The sequence below is a fragment of the Aulostomus chinensis genome, chromosome 15 (genome assembly GCF_037954235.1).
Source record: "Aulostomus chinensis isolate RoL2024-O1b breed Wild chromosome 15, RoL_Achi_v1.0, whole genome shotgun sequence".
Lineage (NCBI taxonomy): Eukaryota > Metazoa > Chordata > Actinopteri > Syngnathiformes > Aulostomidae > Aulostomus > Aulostomus chinensis.
In genome coordinates this window covers 2,187,222-2,206,137 of record NC_141334.1, presented here as the reverse complement: position 1 = coordinate 2,206,137, position 18,916 = coordinate 2,187,222, and the positions used below count along the sequence as shown (strand labels likewise).

At 46.4% G+C, this 18,916-nt stretch overlaps 1 protein-coding gene and 1 long non-coding RNA gene across 2 annotated transcripts; one reads left to right on the top strand and one right to left on the bottom strand.

Moving 5' to 3' along the window:
- Positions 1–502: 502 nt before the first annotated feature.
- siah2l (seven in absentia homolog 2 (Drosophila)-like) lies at positions 503–15,595 on the bottom strand. The gene is made up of 3 exons (XM_086179253.1): positions 15,077–15,595; positions 4,695–4,874; positions 503–4,533 (listed from the first exon to the last, which is right to left on the bottom strand). The coding sequence occupies exons 1-3, from the start codon at positions 15,509–15,511 to the stop codon at positions 4,162–4,164; spliced, it is 987 nt and encodes a 328-aa protein (XP_086035379.1). The 5' UTR covers positions 15,512–15,595; the 3' UTR covers positions 503–4,161.
- On the top strand, positions 15,002–17,961 carry LOC147248145 (uncharacterized). The gene is made up of 3 exons (XR_015109276.1): positions 15,002–15,555; positions 16,833–16,876; positions 16,964–17,961. It is a non-coding gene; the product is annotated as an uncharacterized LOC147248145 (long non-coding RNA).
- The last annotated feature ends 955 nt before the right edge of the window (positions 17,962–18,916 follow it).

Here is an 18,916-nt window from a genome sequence, read left to right as displayed (position 1 = left end):
TCAGTACACTTATTTGTGAGTACTTGAAAGGCAAAACAACAACAAACTAGTGAAGTATTGCTTTATGGAAGGTTCTGGCACTTCTTTAAAGCAACACACCAACTTTTTGGGAAGTCTGCTTATTGTCTGTCTTCCCTGGAGCCAAACAAGAAAGTGGAGACATTTCCCTCCTTTGTGCTGGATTAGCTGGACTGGGTGTTAACTAGTTTAGCTCAAACATCCTTCCATCCATGTTCCCCCTCTTCTCCTGTTGAGGGTGGAGCCTATCCCAGCAGCCTTCCCCCTGGACAGGTCACCAGTCCATGGCAGGGCCAACACATAGAGACAGACAACCATTGGCTCTCCCAGCCACGCCTACGGTCAATTTAGAGTCTGGATTAACCTGGTCCCTCTTGATGTCTTTGGACTGTGGAGGAAGCTGGAGTACCAGAGAGAACCCAGCAGGAACAGGGAGAACATGGAGACTCACCCAGAAAGACCCCGTGCTGCAGCCGGGGCTCCACCCACAACCTTCTTACTGGGGGGCCACCAGAAGTTCCACTGCTCCACCGGGCTGCCCTTGACCCAAACAACACTTCCTAAATAACCAAGGACAGGAGAATTCTTGTACTGTGGTCCAATTTTCCAAGACAAAGGAGGCGTAAACCCAGAGTTTTGAATCGATGTGATTTTATTAAATCAAACAAGACAACCAACTGATGAAACACAAAATACCATCAGAGAGAATTAAATCTTTTGGAACGAAACAGGTGTTGAAGTCGGCCCACATTTCTTTGGCTTCGTGTGTAGATGTTGAGGTGCGGCGGTTCACCTGTTGGCCAGAGAACCAGCCTAGAAAACTAACTGAGAAGCAGCGAACACAAATGTCAAAATTAGCACAATGAATAAATCTAGCAGTCTTTTTTTTTATTATTAAGAAAATATACTGCTTCATGTACAATATTTCAAAATGTTAATAGTGTTATTAGGTATTAGTCAGCAGACTGGAAAGCAGAAGTGATAGTCCCAAAAAAAGTGATGTTTCCTCCATTTGTTCACATATCAGCAATATGACTTGAGTGAAACTCGCCAGTTCACAGCTAGACGACACTAAAATGAAGAAAGACACCAACATATCCAAAACGTTTTCATCCTAACTTGTTAAATCAGTGACATCTTCTCACTAGCTAACAATGAAGATCTTGGCTAGGATACAGTACATTAGCTTGACTTTTTATGTTTGTTTTTTGTATTAGCAAATTCAAAACAGTACAATCTGTGTTCAAGAACATTTCTTAGCACCAGTTAATCCAGTGGCTAGCACAACGTCCCAGATCTCCACGGAATAATTCGCTTTTTCAACAAACAAATCAGATGAACCCACTTCTTGTTCGCTACTGCATCCTTATTAGCATCTCAGCTAAGATGCATTAGCGTACGAGATAGAAAGTTAGCATCTAACTGACAAGCTAGTTGCAGAGACTGCAGCTTAAAAACACATTTATTAGCTTGCTAATTAAGGTTAGCTGAATTTCTGACAGTTTGTTTTTTGAGTAACCGTTGTGGTAATATTCCAGATTAGATCTGACTAACAAGAAATGGTTCATCTTTTGTAACTGGTCTGTTAAGGCTTTTAATTGTAGCTTTAATCCCCCCCCCCCCACTTAATTAAATGAATTAACTGGCTAGCCTCTGTTGGCATCACTTCATAATTAATCTTTTAAAATCATTGTACTTAAAGATCTTACTTTTACCATAGATTAACATTTTTGCGCGAAAGGTGTGATTAGTGATGTAAAAGTCAATCCAAAAGCGGTTTATATTTCTTTTATTCAACTAAATACACGTAGCTTTGAAAACATTTTATCAACAGTTTCGGGAGTCCTGTAGACTTGACGACCCGCTGGCTGCTGGTCATCACAGCCCGTGGAAAGCCAACACCTCTGGTCACAATCAAGTACGGTCCCATTGCGGTTCCAGAGGCTGATGCCTCTTTGCCAACAATCAGATTTATTTATCTTCATCGTGTTTTTCTGAAAGAATGAACGGAGGAAACAGCGCCGGGGTCTGAGGGGTTTGTGGTTTGGTTACAGACGTGTCAGCGATCAGAGGTATCTGGTGAAGCTGGGTTCTTCCTGGACAGGTACTACAAAACACTTGAAGGAATTTTTCGGAGGCATGTTTCTTACCCACAGTAAGTTCGTCCGTCGCGTCACGTTAAACAAGCAAACAGCGATTCGTGTTTGTTTAAATATATTTCATAATCACTTCTGCAAAAGAGGAGAGTTTCCCTGGCAGGTTTTCAGTGCAAAACCTAAAGACAAACAAGCTCATCAGCACCAAGACTCCTCCGAGAGAATCCAACAGGAAGAGGAGAAGGTAGAAAAGATAAGGCGCTGGCGGCTAAACAGACTGCAGGAGAAGCATCAGAGGATTATTCCCCCATTTTTCTGCTTTTATCTGAGATTAAACAAAGTCTGAGGATTAACTGGATTCCACCATTGAGCTGGTTCCCACAGAGGTCAAACACTGACCCGCTAACATGAGAGATAAGTCAGAACAGCACAGTCAGATTCTCTGCAGGATTCACACCTACGACCTCCAGTCAGCCCAGCCCGTTAGAGCCGGTTCACAATATTCTGCAGCATGGGGACTTGAGCCATGCTGAATCAGGGCTTTCAGAGACATTTTCTTTCAGTTTATTCATTTATTATTTACGAAGTAATGCTTTTATTATTTAAAAGCGCAGCTCGTGACAATGACACGTCGGCTCATTTCAAATCACAACAACCTTGGTTAGACGCCGGATTAAAAACCCCCAGAAAACGTTTCATCAGTGTGAAGACGGCAAGTGAAGACAAACGTCCACAGTCAGTTGTGTTGTACCATTAAACTCTATTCCTGTCATTATTGAGGCTTTCTGAATGAAGCCAATTTATAACCAAACAACCCCCTGCACCTGCCTGCGGGTCGGCGCTCTTTATCGCCGACAAGGAAGCCACACGTGTTAAAACCTGAAATCAAACTATGTTTAAGGTCCAAATAACCAGCCTCTAGTGGTCAGGAAAGGAACTACTACACTAGGAAGTAGACGCTTGGACGTCCAGGAGACCAGTGAGCAGAAGTTCTTCTGGAATGCTGACAACAAGCTGTGGCACAAAAGTTAGTGCGAAATTCCCTCGAAACCCTTTGGTCGGTCCTGCATGAGTGTTAACCACCCATCTACCTCTAGACAGGTGCCAAAAATCAGGTCATTTTACACCAAAATCCCTCTCTATCCCTGTAAAAACTCCTCTGGCACTCAGGGCCGTTCACTAACTCCCTGAATCCCCAAATGGTTTTCTCCTTAAATGTACATGGTGAAAGGAGCAGGTAATCAGCGGTTGGTGGCCTGATGGGAGCGTGACACATCTCTGGCCGTTGTACCATCATGGCCTCTATTTAGTCTGATAATGTTCTGGAATGCACGTACGGTGCGAGTGGCTGATGAAAATGCCAATCAAAATCTGGATGAAGTCCCTCCTTCACTTCCTGTGTCTATATAAAGGAAACAATTAGCACTTGGCCCCGATCGTCATGGGGTCTTCGGCGTCCCTGAACGTGAACACAGACACGTCCCGTATGACACGGAACCCTGCTGCCACCAGGATGAATGCCACCACCATGGAGCACTTGAACCAAAGAGACCTGGGTCGCGAGCCTGCTGACAGACGGAAATGGACCTAGTCAGAATATTGTGAACACACTGACCAGCTGACAGGAAGTGATGTGAACCTGACAGAGGCTTGTCTGTTTGTGTGGTACAGAGATGTCATGTTTCCTCAGAGAAGAGTCGACCCAGACCAGCTCGCTCTCTGTTTGGGCGGCGGGCTCCGCCCCGGATCGCCTTGTGGACCCGTTTTCCATAAGAAGGAAAGTAGAGATGAGGTTCTCTTTCTTGATGCTACTTTCACCATCACAACGGAAAGATGTCTTGTCCCATCATGCAGTATCAAACAGACGTCACATGGTGACAAGTCGGCCTGCTGCCACCACTGTCCAGGGGATCCAGAGGTCGCCTCGCCCCTCAAAAACGCCTCCAGCTACAGGACACTGCAGGATGTTAGCAGGTGCAATGAGAACATCCCACTCGCTCTTAAACAGCCCTGCTCCATCATTGTGTCCATCCATCACGCCACACCTTCAGCACATGGAGATGGTGACGTTGATCCCCAGGTTGCCATTGTCAGCAAAGAGATGGGCAATGGAGGTGTCGAACACCAGGCAGTCACTGTTCATGATAGCAGCTGCCACCCCGTCGTGGATGGAGCGCGGCGTGGCCTCCCAGGTGAGGCGGCGGCGATTGCCATTGAGCTCGAGGCGGTAGGCAAAGTTCTCAGCCTGCTTGCGTGTGCCGATAAGCAGCACAACTGCGAAGAACTGCTGGTGGCCCTCGTACTTCTCCTGCTTCTCCAGGACCAGCATGAAGTGGTGGCTGAAGCACGACTGCATCATCACCCAGTCAACGGCGCCGGGCAGGTTGATGTCCGTCGCCAGGAAGACGATGTCTTCACCCTGCAGACCGAGAAACGTGATTGTCATTTCCTTTTCTGAACACCTTCATATTTATTTTGTTGAACAGCAGTTTAAAAATCTATCGTGACGGTGGCGAGTAGACGGATCCATACTCAAGTCAAAGTTCAGAACTGTTGTTTTGGTTCAGTTCTGGTTCTGACCTGCAGTGTTGTGATGGACTTGTGGGCGTGCATCAGGTGGGGCATAACGGCGTCCAGCGAGCCGTGCCACTTGCAGGTGGCACCGGGGCACGGGCAGGTGTACGGCCTGAATTCACACACCTCTTCATGGTCGGGCTTCTCGCTGTGGTGAAGAGACAGCAGGCAGCCGGTCGACGAGTACTGCAGGGCACAGAGCAGCACGTTAGAGGAACCTCCCAACTGAACCAAGATAAACAGTCAAAAGTTTTAAAACCTACGAAATATTTAAAGATCAACACATTTGCATTTGGCATCATGAACATGAAAGAACAAGATGTACAGACGTAGCACGCCAGTTTGGGAGGAAATACGCTGACTGTCCATTTTTTCTTGGTACATTTTGACATGAAAAGAAGTCAGACTTTGCAATCTTTGAGTCTGAGACCAACCCGTTGACATTTGTGCACTGTGGAAGGAAGTACACAGCAGGACTGTCAAAGAATACTTCACATTCAAATACATAAAATAAAGGGAATATTACATAAGAAATGTATATTCTAATATATCATTTACATAATATATAAAGTAAAAGTCTATCTCATAAGTTCTCCGAAGACTTTGGGCCTTTAACACGCTTCCGGTCATCAAATAGACTTTTCCTCAAAATGGTTTTTGCCTGCATTAATTTCACCAGAGTTGCGCGTAACATTTGTTGTGAAATAATTCAAAATTGAGAGACTTGGGAATTTTACACTCAAGACACACAGCTGGAACTATTTTCCCGACTGAGAGCATTGATTTGACGCAGGACCTCCTGCAGCTCCGTTTGGACTTTGGTCAACAAAAGCATAAGCTGACTCCCGCTAACAACCGTGGCCATTCACAAGATCTATTTGATGCTAACATTTCCCATCCACTAGCGTTCATTATGCTAAGCTTCCTAGCAGCTCCCTCAGGGAAGGGTCTATCTTCTTGTCTGACACTGGGGATGATAAAGTTGCCCCGCTCCATTAAAACTTTATCAAATTCAGCTCTGTGGGGCGGGACAGTCAGAGGTAACGCGTGCCTCTCTCTGGGCTGAATGTGCTAAAACTGCAGCTCATTCGGTTCCACAGCTGAGCAGGATCTGTTGTTAACAGGGACAACTGAACGCAATCAGAACACCTGAAAGACAAGAAGAGGAAACAAAACACGAAGTCGAGTCAAGCCAGCGAGATCTCAGCCCACAGACATAACGAACGTAACGGAATTCACAGTCCATGTTTTAGAATAAAGAGTCGCTGCTCTACTGTTTATAATCGCAGGAGTATTAGAGCTGATACAAACTGATCAGCTGATAAAATCCTGCTGCCTGCAGCCAACAGAGCAAACATCCTGCATATTAATATCCTGATGGCAACGAGGTGGGATAAATATAGACTGAATATTCAGAGTACAAACGCCGCAGATTCCTTTCATTTTCAGAGAAACTGAAGGTCACAATGACAGCTCCCTCCCCCTTTTATCAACAGGGCGGGGGTGGAGGTGGAGGTAGGGGGGCATGTGGATGTGGAGGTTGAGGTGGGGGTGGTGGTAGTACTGATGAGGATAAAAACAGGAAGACACAGGCTGGCTGCGTATTTAGTAATGCTGTTTGAACATCGCAGGGCGCGAATTGCTGCACTCAGAGATCATCCATAAACATGAGGCTGAGACGAGGAGCGAACCACAGCAACGCCAGCGGGGGGATTCAAGATGATGACGACTAACTTAGGACTACAACGGAGCAGTGCAGGAATGAGTCCTAAAACCCTGAAATAAGTGAGTGAGTTTTTGGTAAAATGCCTGAACACTATCTGTGGTTAACATGAGCTCGAGATATTTTCAACATTTTGTTTAAAACATGAAATACATCAATAAATACCACACGTTTAGAAGTGTTCATATGTCTTAAAGATCAGCTGTGGTGGTGTAAAAGTCATGTGACCACGGTGCGTTTCCGTCATAGGTTCACGTTAGGTTGGCTGATCAAGTCTCCTCAACTTTGTTCACCACAGAGCGGATTTTCTAATTAAATCACCCACAATCACATGGGACAATCCCATTGGCTGCTGGCAGAGGAACCAGTAGATGACCACTTCCTGTTGGACGACAAAAACGTCATCCGCGCAGCACAGCGACCTTTTCTGCCTGTGACTTGATTGCCCATTTGATGTCAAACTCCAGCTGAAGATGAAACTAAAATACCGACACGTCTCTCAAAAACATTTTTCGCCATCGGTCCAAAACCCAGAAATACACATCGATGATGCATTTCCCAAACAGCCTGAGCGCCAGCTATTCATCTACATACAACCGCACACGCGTGAAGAAGAGTTCGAAAAGACCCGATCACCAACGTTCTATCTGCTCAGACATTTCTGCTTCATCATCATAGAGTCTGACAGGAGATGCTAACATCTGTAATTCAGCTGCAGTGGCGAGATTTGTTTAGAAAGTGGAGGCTGCTAACACAACACACATCAGGCCTCATGAAGTCATTTTCAAACACTGATCTTAAACTCGGTGAACTCGAGTCATAAACTCGACTACAATCTTGCGGTGGGCGAGTTCCTGTACTGACAAGCAGGAGGAGCAGAAGTGATGAGAGAACGAACATGGAGGCAGCGCGGCAAGGGGCCCAACAGGAGTTGAGAGTTTGTCTGATTAAATATTCATCGGCTCTGCAGGTCAGATCGTAACTGCAGCTTCCAGGAAAGGGCAGCGCGCCTGGAACACAAGACGTTTAATGTTTCCCTCATCAAAACTGCTGCTTGTATCACTCCTCCAAAAAGAAAGACACGCAAAAAGAAAATTCCAAATGTTCCCGGCTAGAACTTCTTGAGCCTCCGTCTTGAGTCTTGTTGAATGGTGAACTTTAATTCAACAGAGGCGTAACAACACTCTGATCTGAATATCCCTCCCATGACCAACGATAAACGTGACTGACGCAAAATACAAAGATGGCATCCATGTCAGAGTCTGCCATCTTTGGTGCACATCGATTTTGAGCTGAGGTTCTGCTGGCGCCCCCTAGAGGGTGCTGTGTTGACTAAAAAAAACAACATATGGGTAAGAGGAAACAATAAAGAGGTGAGCAAGAGGTTTCCAGAATCAACATGTTTTCATGTTAAATTTTCTTTGTGTGAAACTTCTGTTGTCAATGGTGCTACACCAATCCCTCATCTCACCTCCCTCCAGCAGGTTAACACTCCTTCAACCTGTCTGCTGTCCTCCAGGACTCACCTGGCTGCCTGGCAGGGGTTTGGTACGGCCAACAGGTCGGCTGTCCCTGACCTCTGACCCCAGCTGCTGCTGCTGTTGTCCAGTGTTAGCAGTTAGCCCTGTGGTGCTAGTTGAAGTGACTCCATGGCGGCTATGCCAGCCCAGCAGGCAGCGCCACTGAGCCAACTCCCTGAGGAGAGGCAGGCAGGAGGCCGGACACAGCATGGAACACACAACTGATGCACACCCGCACACACATAAACAAACACACAAAACACACACACACACACACACAGCTCAATTATTCTCAGTGGGTTTAAGGGTGTTTCCAGACCTCTAGTTCCTGAACCGATCAAATATTGATAGATTAAAGGCCCCTGATACTCATTAACATCATGATGCTAGGGTGGGCCGTGCCGAGGAGCCCAGCACCAGCACTGAACTGCCTCCACCTCATTAGCTCTCTGCTAACAAATGCAAATCAGTAATTCTGTTGTGTAAAATAAACAAGTCATGTTGGGTCGTGTGACTCAGAACGTGCATCTGCTGTGTCTCACCTGCTTCTTTCACATGCAAGTCCATGTGAAAAAAAATCTTTTTTTTTCTGCTGCAGTTCATCACATGACACATGAGGGGAGAGCAAAGAAAAAAGCCAAAAATGCATTTTCATTGGATGCAAAAGTTGTACAAAACCCTGAGTAGGGCTGAGCGATTAATAATTGAAAAAACATTCACACATTTCGTGGTTTTATCTCCCGATCTGGACGGTTCACCCTCTCCTATTCTATTCAGTAACTCAGGAAAGCAGACCGACTGCTAACGATCCCGAATCTATGAGTAGGGACGATCGATCACCACAAGCTGTATGTTTCACATGGAAAGAATTTGTTCTGGTGCTGATCCCGTCTGGTGCCTGGCGGTTTTATGCCTGTCACTGCAACCTTTAACCACCAAAACCCTCTCAGTTTATCTTCCAGTCCCAGTGGACTTCTACTGCTAGGAAACAACTCTCTCCTCTGGTCTAGGCACCTGGGCTGACTATCAGAAAAAAGAAAAAGTTGTTTTACATCTCAAAGACATCTTTCCATCTGCTGAGTTTTTATTTTGTCACTTTTCTCCTTCTGATACAAATATTTGCCTGCTTCACTTCCCTAAAATTGTCAAACGCGGACGTCTGAGGTCATTTGTCCCTCCCTGCTCTACGTACACCAAAGACAGACAGCAGCTGCTCCGAAAGAGAGCAGAGACACGTGGAGATCAAATAACAGAGATTAAAGTTGCATGTCTGACCATGTTTGGTGTCGGCCAAAAACACATGAAATCACATGACTCAGCTCCGTCTGTGGGACGCAACGATCTCCGCTGTTCAGTCTGGGTGCAGAAAAACGACACCTGAGACTTACTTAATCATCTGCAGCTGAGTTTTTCTAGAAAATGTCAGAAAACGACGCAATAAACTTTGTCACGATCTTTGAGTTCAGGATGACATCATCCAGCCGTTGTGGATGATGTCACAAACCAGCTTCAAATCTTCACATTTGAGAGGCTGAAAATAAGAAGTCGATGTCTGATTTTTAGCATAAAGATGTATTCGTCAACATTGGCACCACTTCTCAGTTGATTATCAATCAAATAATCATCTAATTGTTGATGGCAGAAAACATATTTTGAGGAGCAAGTTAAAAATCTTAATGATTATCATAGTGTATACTGATTACGACAGTCATGTGACTAGGCTCAATAACCAAAGTTTGTCTCCGCCATCGGGCCAAATGGTGCGTTCGTGGGCAGCTCTGTGGATGGGATCATCTACATCTCCAAGACAATTAAGGTTGAAACTTATTTGCATGAGTCAGCATGAGCAGACCGTCGGCTCCTGCTGCTGCTAACGTGAACGCCCTGAAGACCTTAATTATACCTCAAAGTGGATTGACTAAATCTGACGGCTTTTTATCCACACAGCAGAGCGTTCAGGTGTGGTCACGTTGTACCGAGGATCATCAGCGCTCCTCCACGACGTGAGATAAAAACCTCTTTGTTGTGTTCGTCCGTCACTTTTTGAACTAAATTCAAACGTGTTTGTGTGACTGAAATGGTCCTTGTCCATATCGGACTAACAAACCGAGATAAATCAGTTGGGAATCGGAACGTTTACACGCCAACCGAGGCCCAATCTGCATTTGGCGTTCTGCACAAGTTCTGTAGGTGTTTAACCCAGAAGTCGAACAACGCGCAGGTCAGGGGCGGTGGGATAAAACCCCACAACAGGTTTGTTTGTTTAGCAAGTAGCACCGCTCACAAACAGTGGCGCCGTAGACAGACGACTCCTTCGGCTGAGACATCGTCTTCTCGTCTGTCCAGAAATGTGCTGTTTTCATCGGAGTTTGACCTGCCGGGAAGACGGCGCCTTCACCGTTTGATCTTCATCTTCCAGGTCAAAGTTCACAGGGGAACCTACGGCAGACGTGCAGAACGCCAGTCCAGTTCAAGTCCGATCGAAACATTCTGGTGAGTCCATCACCAACCACGTTATCTTGGTGTGTTGGTCAGATCAGTGTCTTTACATGTGTGTTGTCCAGTTACACAATAATTGGATTTTCAACATCATTCACTGTGAAAAAGCTGAAACCCGCTTATGTTTGTTCTCCATAAACGATTTACACAATCGCTTCTATTTCATCTGAATTACTTTGTTCTGGATGTGAAGCCACAAAGGAGTCAGTCAACGGCAAGTCACATGACCAGAATTCAGGTCAAACTGATCTGAACTGCAGGCAACTGGAGACCCATGTGAGCTGTCCCGGTGTCGAGCCAAGACTGTGTCGTTACCATGGAGACACAGGAGATTGACAGTGACAGTCACAGAACGAAACAGTTCAGGGTTCAGAGATTAAGTTGGTCACATAAAATTGAATCGTCTGGTTGTATTTTTGCCGTTTCCTGACGTTTAATTATCTGAATGATGCATATTTGGCAACATAAGGAAGATAACCATCCTAAAAGCCCTAAAGGTGACACACACACACAAACACACACACACACACACACACACACAAACACACAGGTTTAGACAACCTGTCAATCAATTAATCTGATACTTGACAATTGATTTTTAAATCCATCAGAATCCTGAAACATCAGTTTGTTCAACGACAAGCAACTGAGTCCCAATGAGAATCTACACACACACACACACACACACACACGTACCAGCTCGTGTTGGTGACTCTAAACAGGCACAGCAGTAATGCAGCTACACCTCGCTCACCCGCTCTCTCTCCCGCTGCAGCAGAAACACAAATTGTTTTCTTCTTCTGTGATGAAAAACAAAGCACCAAAGACACAGACACAGATGTCGACACACACACACACACACACACTCACACAGGCACGCGCATGGTCAGCTGTGAGATGTTCCTCCGTCCGACTGATCGCACACACAACTGATTTACACTCTCTCTCTCTCTCTCTCTCTGCTGCCGTCGCTCTTCCTCTTCCTCTCTGACTGAGCGGCAGAAAAACATTCGCCCTCCAACCGACCGCGCAGCCACACACGCGCTCTCACTCACTCACACACACACATACACACACACAGTGGGGGCGGGGAGAAAGAAAGGCAAGAGAGAATAAAAGGGGAGTATCACTGAGCCTCCTCCTCGCATCTGTCGACACCCCCCCCCCCGACACACAAACACACACACACTTCCTGTATCTTAGTGAGGACTTTCATCAACAACACATTCCTGAGCTCCAAACCCTGAAACTTAAAACCACATCTGAACATTTCATGGCAAAATGGCGAGGCAGACGCCCAAAATGTCCTCACTAGAACACACACACACACACACACACACACACACACAGTAACTCTAGTGTGTATCATGCTGCACATGAAGGAAAGTGAGTGGGTGTTTCAGTTAACTGTGTGACAGCTGACGTTACAGTTAGATTCTCCCAGAATTCCCTGCTTCTCCCACTACAAAACACTCTGAAGGTCTGGTCTGTGCTAATGTTGATTTTGACCTCCACTGAAAACAGAAACAACACCTAGAACTCTGCATACCTGTGACCGGCTGGTTCAGAACACCAGACAGCAGGAGAACACACACAGTGCCCAGGGTTTGATCCAAAAAATAAGATTCTCAAAGCACCTCTGACTAAATGATGCTGCTTTTATTTTGAAACCTCAGTCACTGCACTGGGAGTGATTTTGGATGCCAATGATACACGTCAAAGTTCCGTCAGCAAACTGTCAAATCTGTGGATCTGACCGGTTTCTCAGGTGAGCACCTTGATTTGGAAGGCTGGGTTGTCATGATCTGAGCGTAGGTTTGATCGCCAGGTGATGTTTGGAAAGTATAAAGACACCAGAGACGTGTCGCTTAGCAACAAAGATGGAAACAAAACAAAAGTAGCTCAGAGAGTCCAGCTGTCTCCTTTCATCTGATGTTGGACAGATCTGACAACCAGAGTTTATTTCTGTGTCGTAACGTGGAACAATATAGCAGGCATGAATGAATACATCAGATTCTGTCACAAAAACAAGATGGGTAAGAGTCAATGGTGCGCCCCCTTGTGGACAAACAACTAACTGCTATAAACACAACCAGAGGCAGGAGATGGTCTTTATGATGACGGAAAGAAGAACCCGGCCTGAGCAGCTCAGAGGAACATTCATAAAACACAGTAATTCAATTACCAGCTGATGGAGAGTTCAGCGAGCACTCAGGAGGATCAGATTCATCACATTAGTGGACACACACACACACACACACACACACACACACACACACACACACACACACACACACACACACACACACACACACACACAGAAAATGACGAGACAATGAGGAAAGAGCAACGTCAGCAGAATGCAGTACTGAAGTCATGCTGTTGCATGCAGTGATGCACGATGTTAATATTCCATTATTTATGTTGATACCATCTACATAAAAGAGAGAGACGGTAAGAAAAAGACGAGTGTAACAGGCTGATGTAAAGACTGGGCTTCAGACCAAGTGGGATCTTGTTGTCTTAAATCCCCACGATGGAGCTCCACATCATGAACTGATGCTGTTCATCCGCCGAGGCACAAACAAGGACCTGGACAGACACAGAACTTCAAAACGCTTAGTAAAGGCTAGCAAAGCGACACAACTGTAAAACTCAGCTGAGTTGCGGTCATCTGGGGAAAACGAGTTCTTCTTGTTTTCTAGTGATAACGGGTTCGTTTAACTCGTCAACCCACCATTAACTCAAGTTGACGCCGACATTCTCAGAGTCTGTAAATGAGTTCAGGGCTCAACAACAAGAACTGAAAAACCAGCGTTGAGTGTCTTGCTCAAGGACACTCAGACGCCATCCGGGGTGGAGCCAGCGAGCCTAAGCTGCTCCCCCCTCAGAGCCTGGCTGCCCCAGGCTTGATCAGCTCACCTGTCCAGCCACAGTGTAAAACCAAGACCTTCTAATGCCTCAAACCAATTAACAACACAAACCTCCTCCTGTCATGGAGTCGTTAATCAAACTAAACTGAAACTTGCATTTTCCAGACCTTGGAAGACAATAAAGGGGCGTGGCCAACATAACGGACAGCTTGCCTACCGCTGTTTATTCAGAAACACATTCACACGTTCCTCTGGTCTCGCTCTGAGGACCGAGAGGTGAATAAAACGCCAAGTCGTTGCCAAGGCCCCAGGACGCAGGTGATTAACGTCTGGCTGATGCAGCGTGACATCACTTATCAGGTAAATGGTTGACTATGAACATCCTTGATTTGAAGCTGAAGACTTCAGTCTGGAGGCGGTGGAAGTAACAAATCCACAGCTCTACTTAAGAGGCGTCGGTTTTCAGCTCCGCCCCTCCTCCGTGACCTTGCTCCTCCCATCAGACCTCCACAGGTGTCAGCTTGCAAGTAGCCTCAGAGGCTCAACTCAGCCTTGATGTGCCTGTAACTCGTGTCTCTGAGAAGAGACGAGCAGAGGAGTCGTGTCCGAGAGAGTCACTCAGGTCACAGGCATGCGGCAGACGCACAGGTGTGACGGGTGAACGTGTCATTGTGCTTCAAATTCACTCGTGTACCAGAGTGTGAGCAAAATAAAACTCTTTCATTGTGAAAATGTTTTTTGAGGCCGTCATGTCAACCACATCGTTCCCTCTCCAGCATCAGGGAGGTCACAAAGCACAGGCCACCAATATTTGTAGCAGTGACCGTCCAGCGTAACTCACATCTGTGGAAACGTTTGGGTCATAAAATAAAACCATTGTGTTCCTGTGTCACTCTTTTCGGCTCCTGGTGGACCTTTGAGCCGAACGTGACGTCGTCCTCTCGGAGTTCCTGAGGAATCATCAAGAATTAGCAGGGGTGGAGGGGAACCTCTCCAGCCTGTGGCTTCTGCCAGCAGTTTCCCCTCCTGCGTCACCTCCTCATGACTCCACGATGCAGAAAGAGTACGACTGAGCCCCAATGACAGCAACACCCGTCCAACTACAACTCTCGAGCTCATCGCCTGATTCCATCCAGGCGGATGATCAGTAACCCAAACACTTGCGGTCTGGTCTGGAGCAGACGTGAAGTCATTATCAGTTGAACAATCAACCAAAGTTTAATAGTCTTCAAACCGCAGGAAGGCACAATTTGTGTCAAACGCGTCTAAAATATAATTTCAAATTCAAAATATTGTGGTGCTGCGCAGACACATCATCTTCTACAAAAACAACACCATCATCATTTTAATGTGTTTTCCAGTGAAATGAGAATGATGTCAAAATGGATATTCCCACTTTTATCAAACAGTCAAAACAATCACAGTTGAATGCTTTTTCCAAGGTTTGGTCCCCAGGAGGACTGGAGGTCCTGCTAAGGCAGGTGTTCCTCCCAGGGAGGGTCTCCACTAGGTAACAAAAACCGATCGTTTCTCAGCGTGAGGAAGTGAGCAACAAAGACTCGTCACAACTTTGTGAAACCGCAGAAACACCGTCCCTTGGTGTTGCACGCCTACGAGACACAAACCTCTCCTCTGTTTTGGTGCATGTGGCGCTCCTGTGACGTAACGTGACGGGCACACACCTGTCAGGGCCACGCAACGAAGAAGAAGTTGGCCAAAGCAGGCTGCGGAGGGCCGCTAGCTCGCCTGAGTGCGTGCCCAGGTGTGTGTTACCTTGCAGGGGAAGGGCAGCGTGGAGGCCACCTTCTCCATGGCCAAGTTGCGGATGCTGGGGGTGAGCGGGCCGCGGCAGGTCGGGCAGCAGCTCAGCTTCTGGCGGCACTGGTTGCAGACAAGATGACCCGCCTGGCACTGCAGGATGGGCGGCAGGACGTAGTCGAAACATACCGGGCACTCGAACAGCCCCGTGAGCTCCGCCGACTGGCCAAGCAGGCTGGCCGAGGGCAGCGACACTGCGGCGGAGGGAGCCGCAGCGGACCCCGACCCGGCCACAGAGCCCACGCCGGCTGCTGCCGCCACCGCTGCGGCCGCAGCGGCTGCTGCTGCTGCGGCGGCTCCTCCCGATCCCCCGTGCTTTCCCCCGCTCGCTTTCCCGGCCCCGAGTCCTCCTCCTACGCCTCCAGTCCCCGCTGAGGACGGACGACTCATGGCTTCCAGCTGCGGCTCCTTTACGGTGAACAGCCGAGCTAACGGTACGTCATCCACTGTTTACTACCGGACGTCGCTACGGGCCCCCGGAGATACAACATGGCGGCTGCTAGTTTGTATCGCCTCGTGCCTGATGCGATTGGCCGCTACATCAATGATTGACAGGTCTTTGAGCCAATGAGAACGAGGGGTTGTGGTTAAAGGTGTTTGGTGATTAAAATTGACGTCACATCGGGCGAAAACAGTTTATAGTACTGTGAATTCAGAAAAATAAAGTACACTTACTTTTGTATCACTGGTATTTTCATATATGACAGCGCAGGAAATGTTACATTAGTATGACCTTTGCATGTAAAAACAACAGAAGATTAAGTTTCTTTTTTGTTGTTGTTTTACGGTCGTCTGACGTGTACAACTCTCAGGTGAATGTGCAAGAGTTCACGATGAATTATTGGAGTATAAAATACAGATGCACAATATTATCAGCACGTCATCATTACCTGAAGAGTTCTGAAAGAAAAGGAAAATTCATTACTGGCCGTTACTGGTATTTTGGTGTAATCTAGTGATTGTACCCGAGATACTTCAGTAAATGAAGTTGTTGCCTCTGTTTCGTTTATGTGTGTTTGCTGTACTTAGAGCTAAAGGCTAAAGAAACAGAGAGCCCACGTCCTCCTCATGTCAAGCTGTATTTTTTATTTGAATTTTGAATATTGCTTAATTAATTGTGGAAATTTGGACGGAAGGACAAAAGAAAACATCCGAATCAATTCTTATCTACTCCTTCGCTGCTGTTACAACTGCATGTTTATCATAACTTCATCACAACTCACTTAAAATTAGAACAATAAAAAATGTATGTTCAGCTCCATAAAGCCCTTCTCTCCCAGCTGTAATGTTTTGGCACCGCCTAGTGGTTTGCTGGGGACATTACACCCCGCTTTGTTCTGGTCCTCCACAAGTTTGTCTGCTGTGTGATGAATCTTTTACTGCGTGTGCTGCTCCACACTTGACATTTCAGTTCGTATTGAAATATTGAAGGCTGCTGAACTAACCAAGTAGAGGCAGAGGAGGAGCAGCGCGTCGCTCACGCCAACACTGAATTACATGCAACTTCAATATTAGTCAGCGTTTTCTGCTTTACCTTCATGGCAGTGGCCTCAGAAGCCATTTGGATTAATTTGTAAAGAATCAGCCATTCGTCACTGACAAATTACTAGATAAACAAACAGCTATAAAGGAACTGTCAGTTATCATAAATCCAGGACATGTTTGTCTTTCCCTGGTTATTTGTGCTCATCTTCTTCTAAATCTGTTTCAGTTCTGGCCTTGCAGGTCGTGAATAACAGAGTCGATGCTGCCCAGGTAAACACCTGATGACCTGGCAAGAAACATTTGCCATAGTTTGACTTCAACATCACAACAATAAACATGAAATCGTCTTTTTTTTAGACGAGCAAGAAACACCGGTCAGTCTGGGAAACTCTCGTTCAGAGGGCCGACTTCCATCAAGGACAACAGGCCACGCCTCCACAATTTGCACCTCAAACCGTCAAATGTTTTGCCTGCAATGCCAATGCAACTAGCAAGGTTGGATGCGGCAGCTTTTAAACTCAGAATCCGTATTTACCAGAATTCAAAAACCTCTCGGATGTTTATGTTCCTCACAGTGAAGAGGTGAGATTCTAGCCAGCGAGCCGCTTCCACATCGCTCAGCAGGAGCTGAAGGGCTGACGTGCAGGAGAACCCTGTATTGTTTGATTTCGGCTCCATAACCGTTTTTTTGTTGGCCGGCTCAGTCCAGCTTTGGCCCCCGGCCCCCCTGAAAGGCTCTTACTTTGACTTCCAGGAGGAACTAAAGTGTTGGCTGACAGCAGCGTCCCAACTTAATTAACCTGCAGACACCATCGGAGGGGCTTGCAGCGAGACGACGTTCTGGCGCGGCGTCATTTTATGATCCACTCAGCGCAGCTGGAAATGAAGAAAGCTAAACTTGTGGGCATCTGATCAGAGACAGTGAGAAAAACAACAGCAGCAACCTGTCTGTAGAGCAATCAGCTGACTTTTTTAATGACTTTTTTCCATCTTTCTGCCTCCAGGATGGTGGTCAAAGGTCAAAGGTCACATCACCCCGCATGTGCACAGTATCGGATTCTGGTTGATGTGATATCTGAGGAACCCCTTGAGAGAACGAATACAAATTTTGCCACAAACATCAAGTTGGTCTCAGGCATGAGCTCAAATCAATACGTGAGATTTTGATTGAGTTTTTCTGATGTGAAGCAAACACCTGGATCCCAGCGCCATATTCAGTGCGTTCATGTCGGGCGCAAAAACCACAAATGTAATACAAAAAAAGGAATACTGAAGTGTTTTGTGTTTGTCGTGTGTATGAAGTACAGTATAGTTTTTTTCTGCTTTTCTTTATCTTCAAATCTAAATTGTTGCTATAAATGAAAAAGAAACAAAGCTGACTTTATTGGTTTGCACTCACAATGGCGTCCATGTGTGGTGTTTATTTTACCAGCTGGTCATGTTCACTGCGGTGGGATGTTTTCGGTGTTTCTTACAAACTGATCCCGGTGTCTTTCTGACATCATGGTTCTTCCAATCCATCAAATGTCCAATTTACATTTTTAAAAGCAAAAACTACAAGGAAAATTCAAATCCCTTTAAAATGACGGAGGGAGGTGTTTGACTCCTTGACTTCATCCCCGCTGTGTCTGTCAACCAATTTATTTCCTGCTAATCCGTTAATCTACTTTTAATCTCCTCGCTTCACTTTTTCATGGCTGAGCATTTTATTATTCGTTTATACGTCCAAGTCTCTGAAGAAGGAGGTTTACGTGCAAGCTGAGGGAGAAGATGTCTCTGAGTTCAGCGTCTTATTTCAGCATCGTGACGTGGTTGTCTGTGAGTTATAGCGCTGACGTGATTTGAAAGGAAGCGAGCGTTCAGATGGGTATCGGCCTCCTCGCCGAGCTGGACACAACTGTTGCTTTTTTTGGAGTTCTTGTAGCTTCGGTGTTTGTTGACTGATTTCGAACAGAGGGCAGAAATGTGTGAGCGCCTTTTAGGGCAGCGCAGCACCACTCAGATGGACAGGAGCACTTGCAAACATCGTCTTCTCCTCTTTGTTTCAGTCTCAGGTAACCTTCAGTCAAACTAAAACTCCGTCTCACTGAAATCAAGTTGGTTTTTCACCAACAGATCCTCCGCGGTGTTCAAGAGTTTAACCGCAGCTGATGGTTCAATCATCAACTAGCAGCTGGCGTCGGTGGGCAGGTTGGTCACCTGATCAGCTGCAGTCCAAAATCAACAGAGTTCAGCGTCCTGCTCCAGACGGAGTCGTCCAGCCATTCTGTAAAAAACAGGGAAATGCTGGCGTCCCAGGCACGAGCTGAA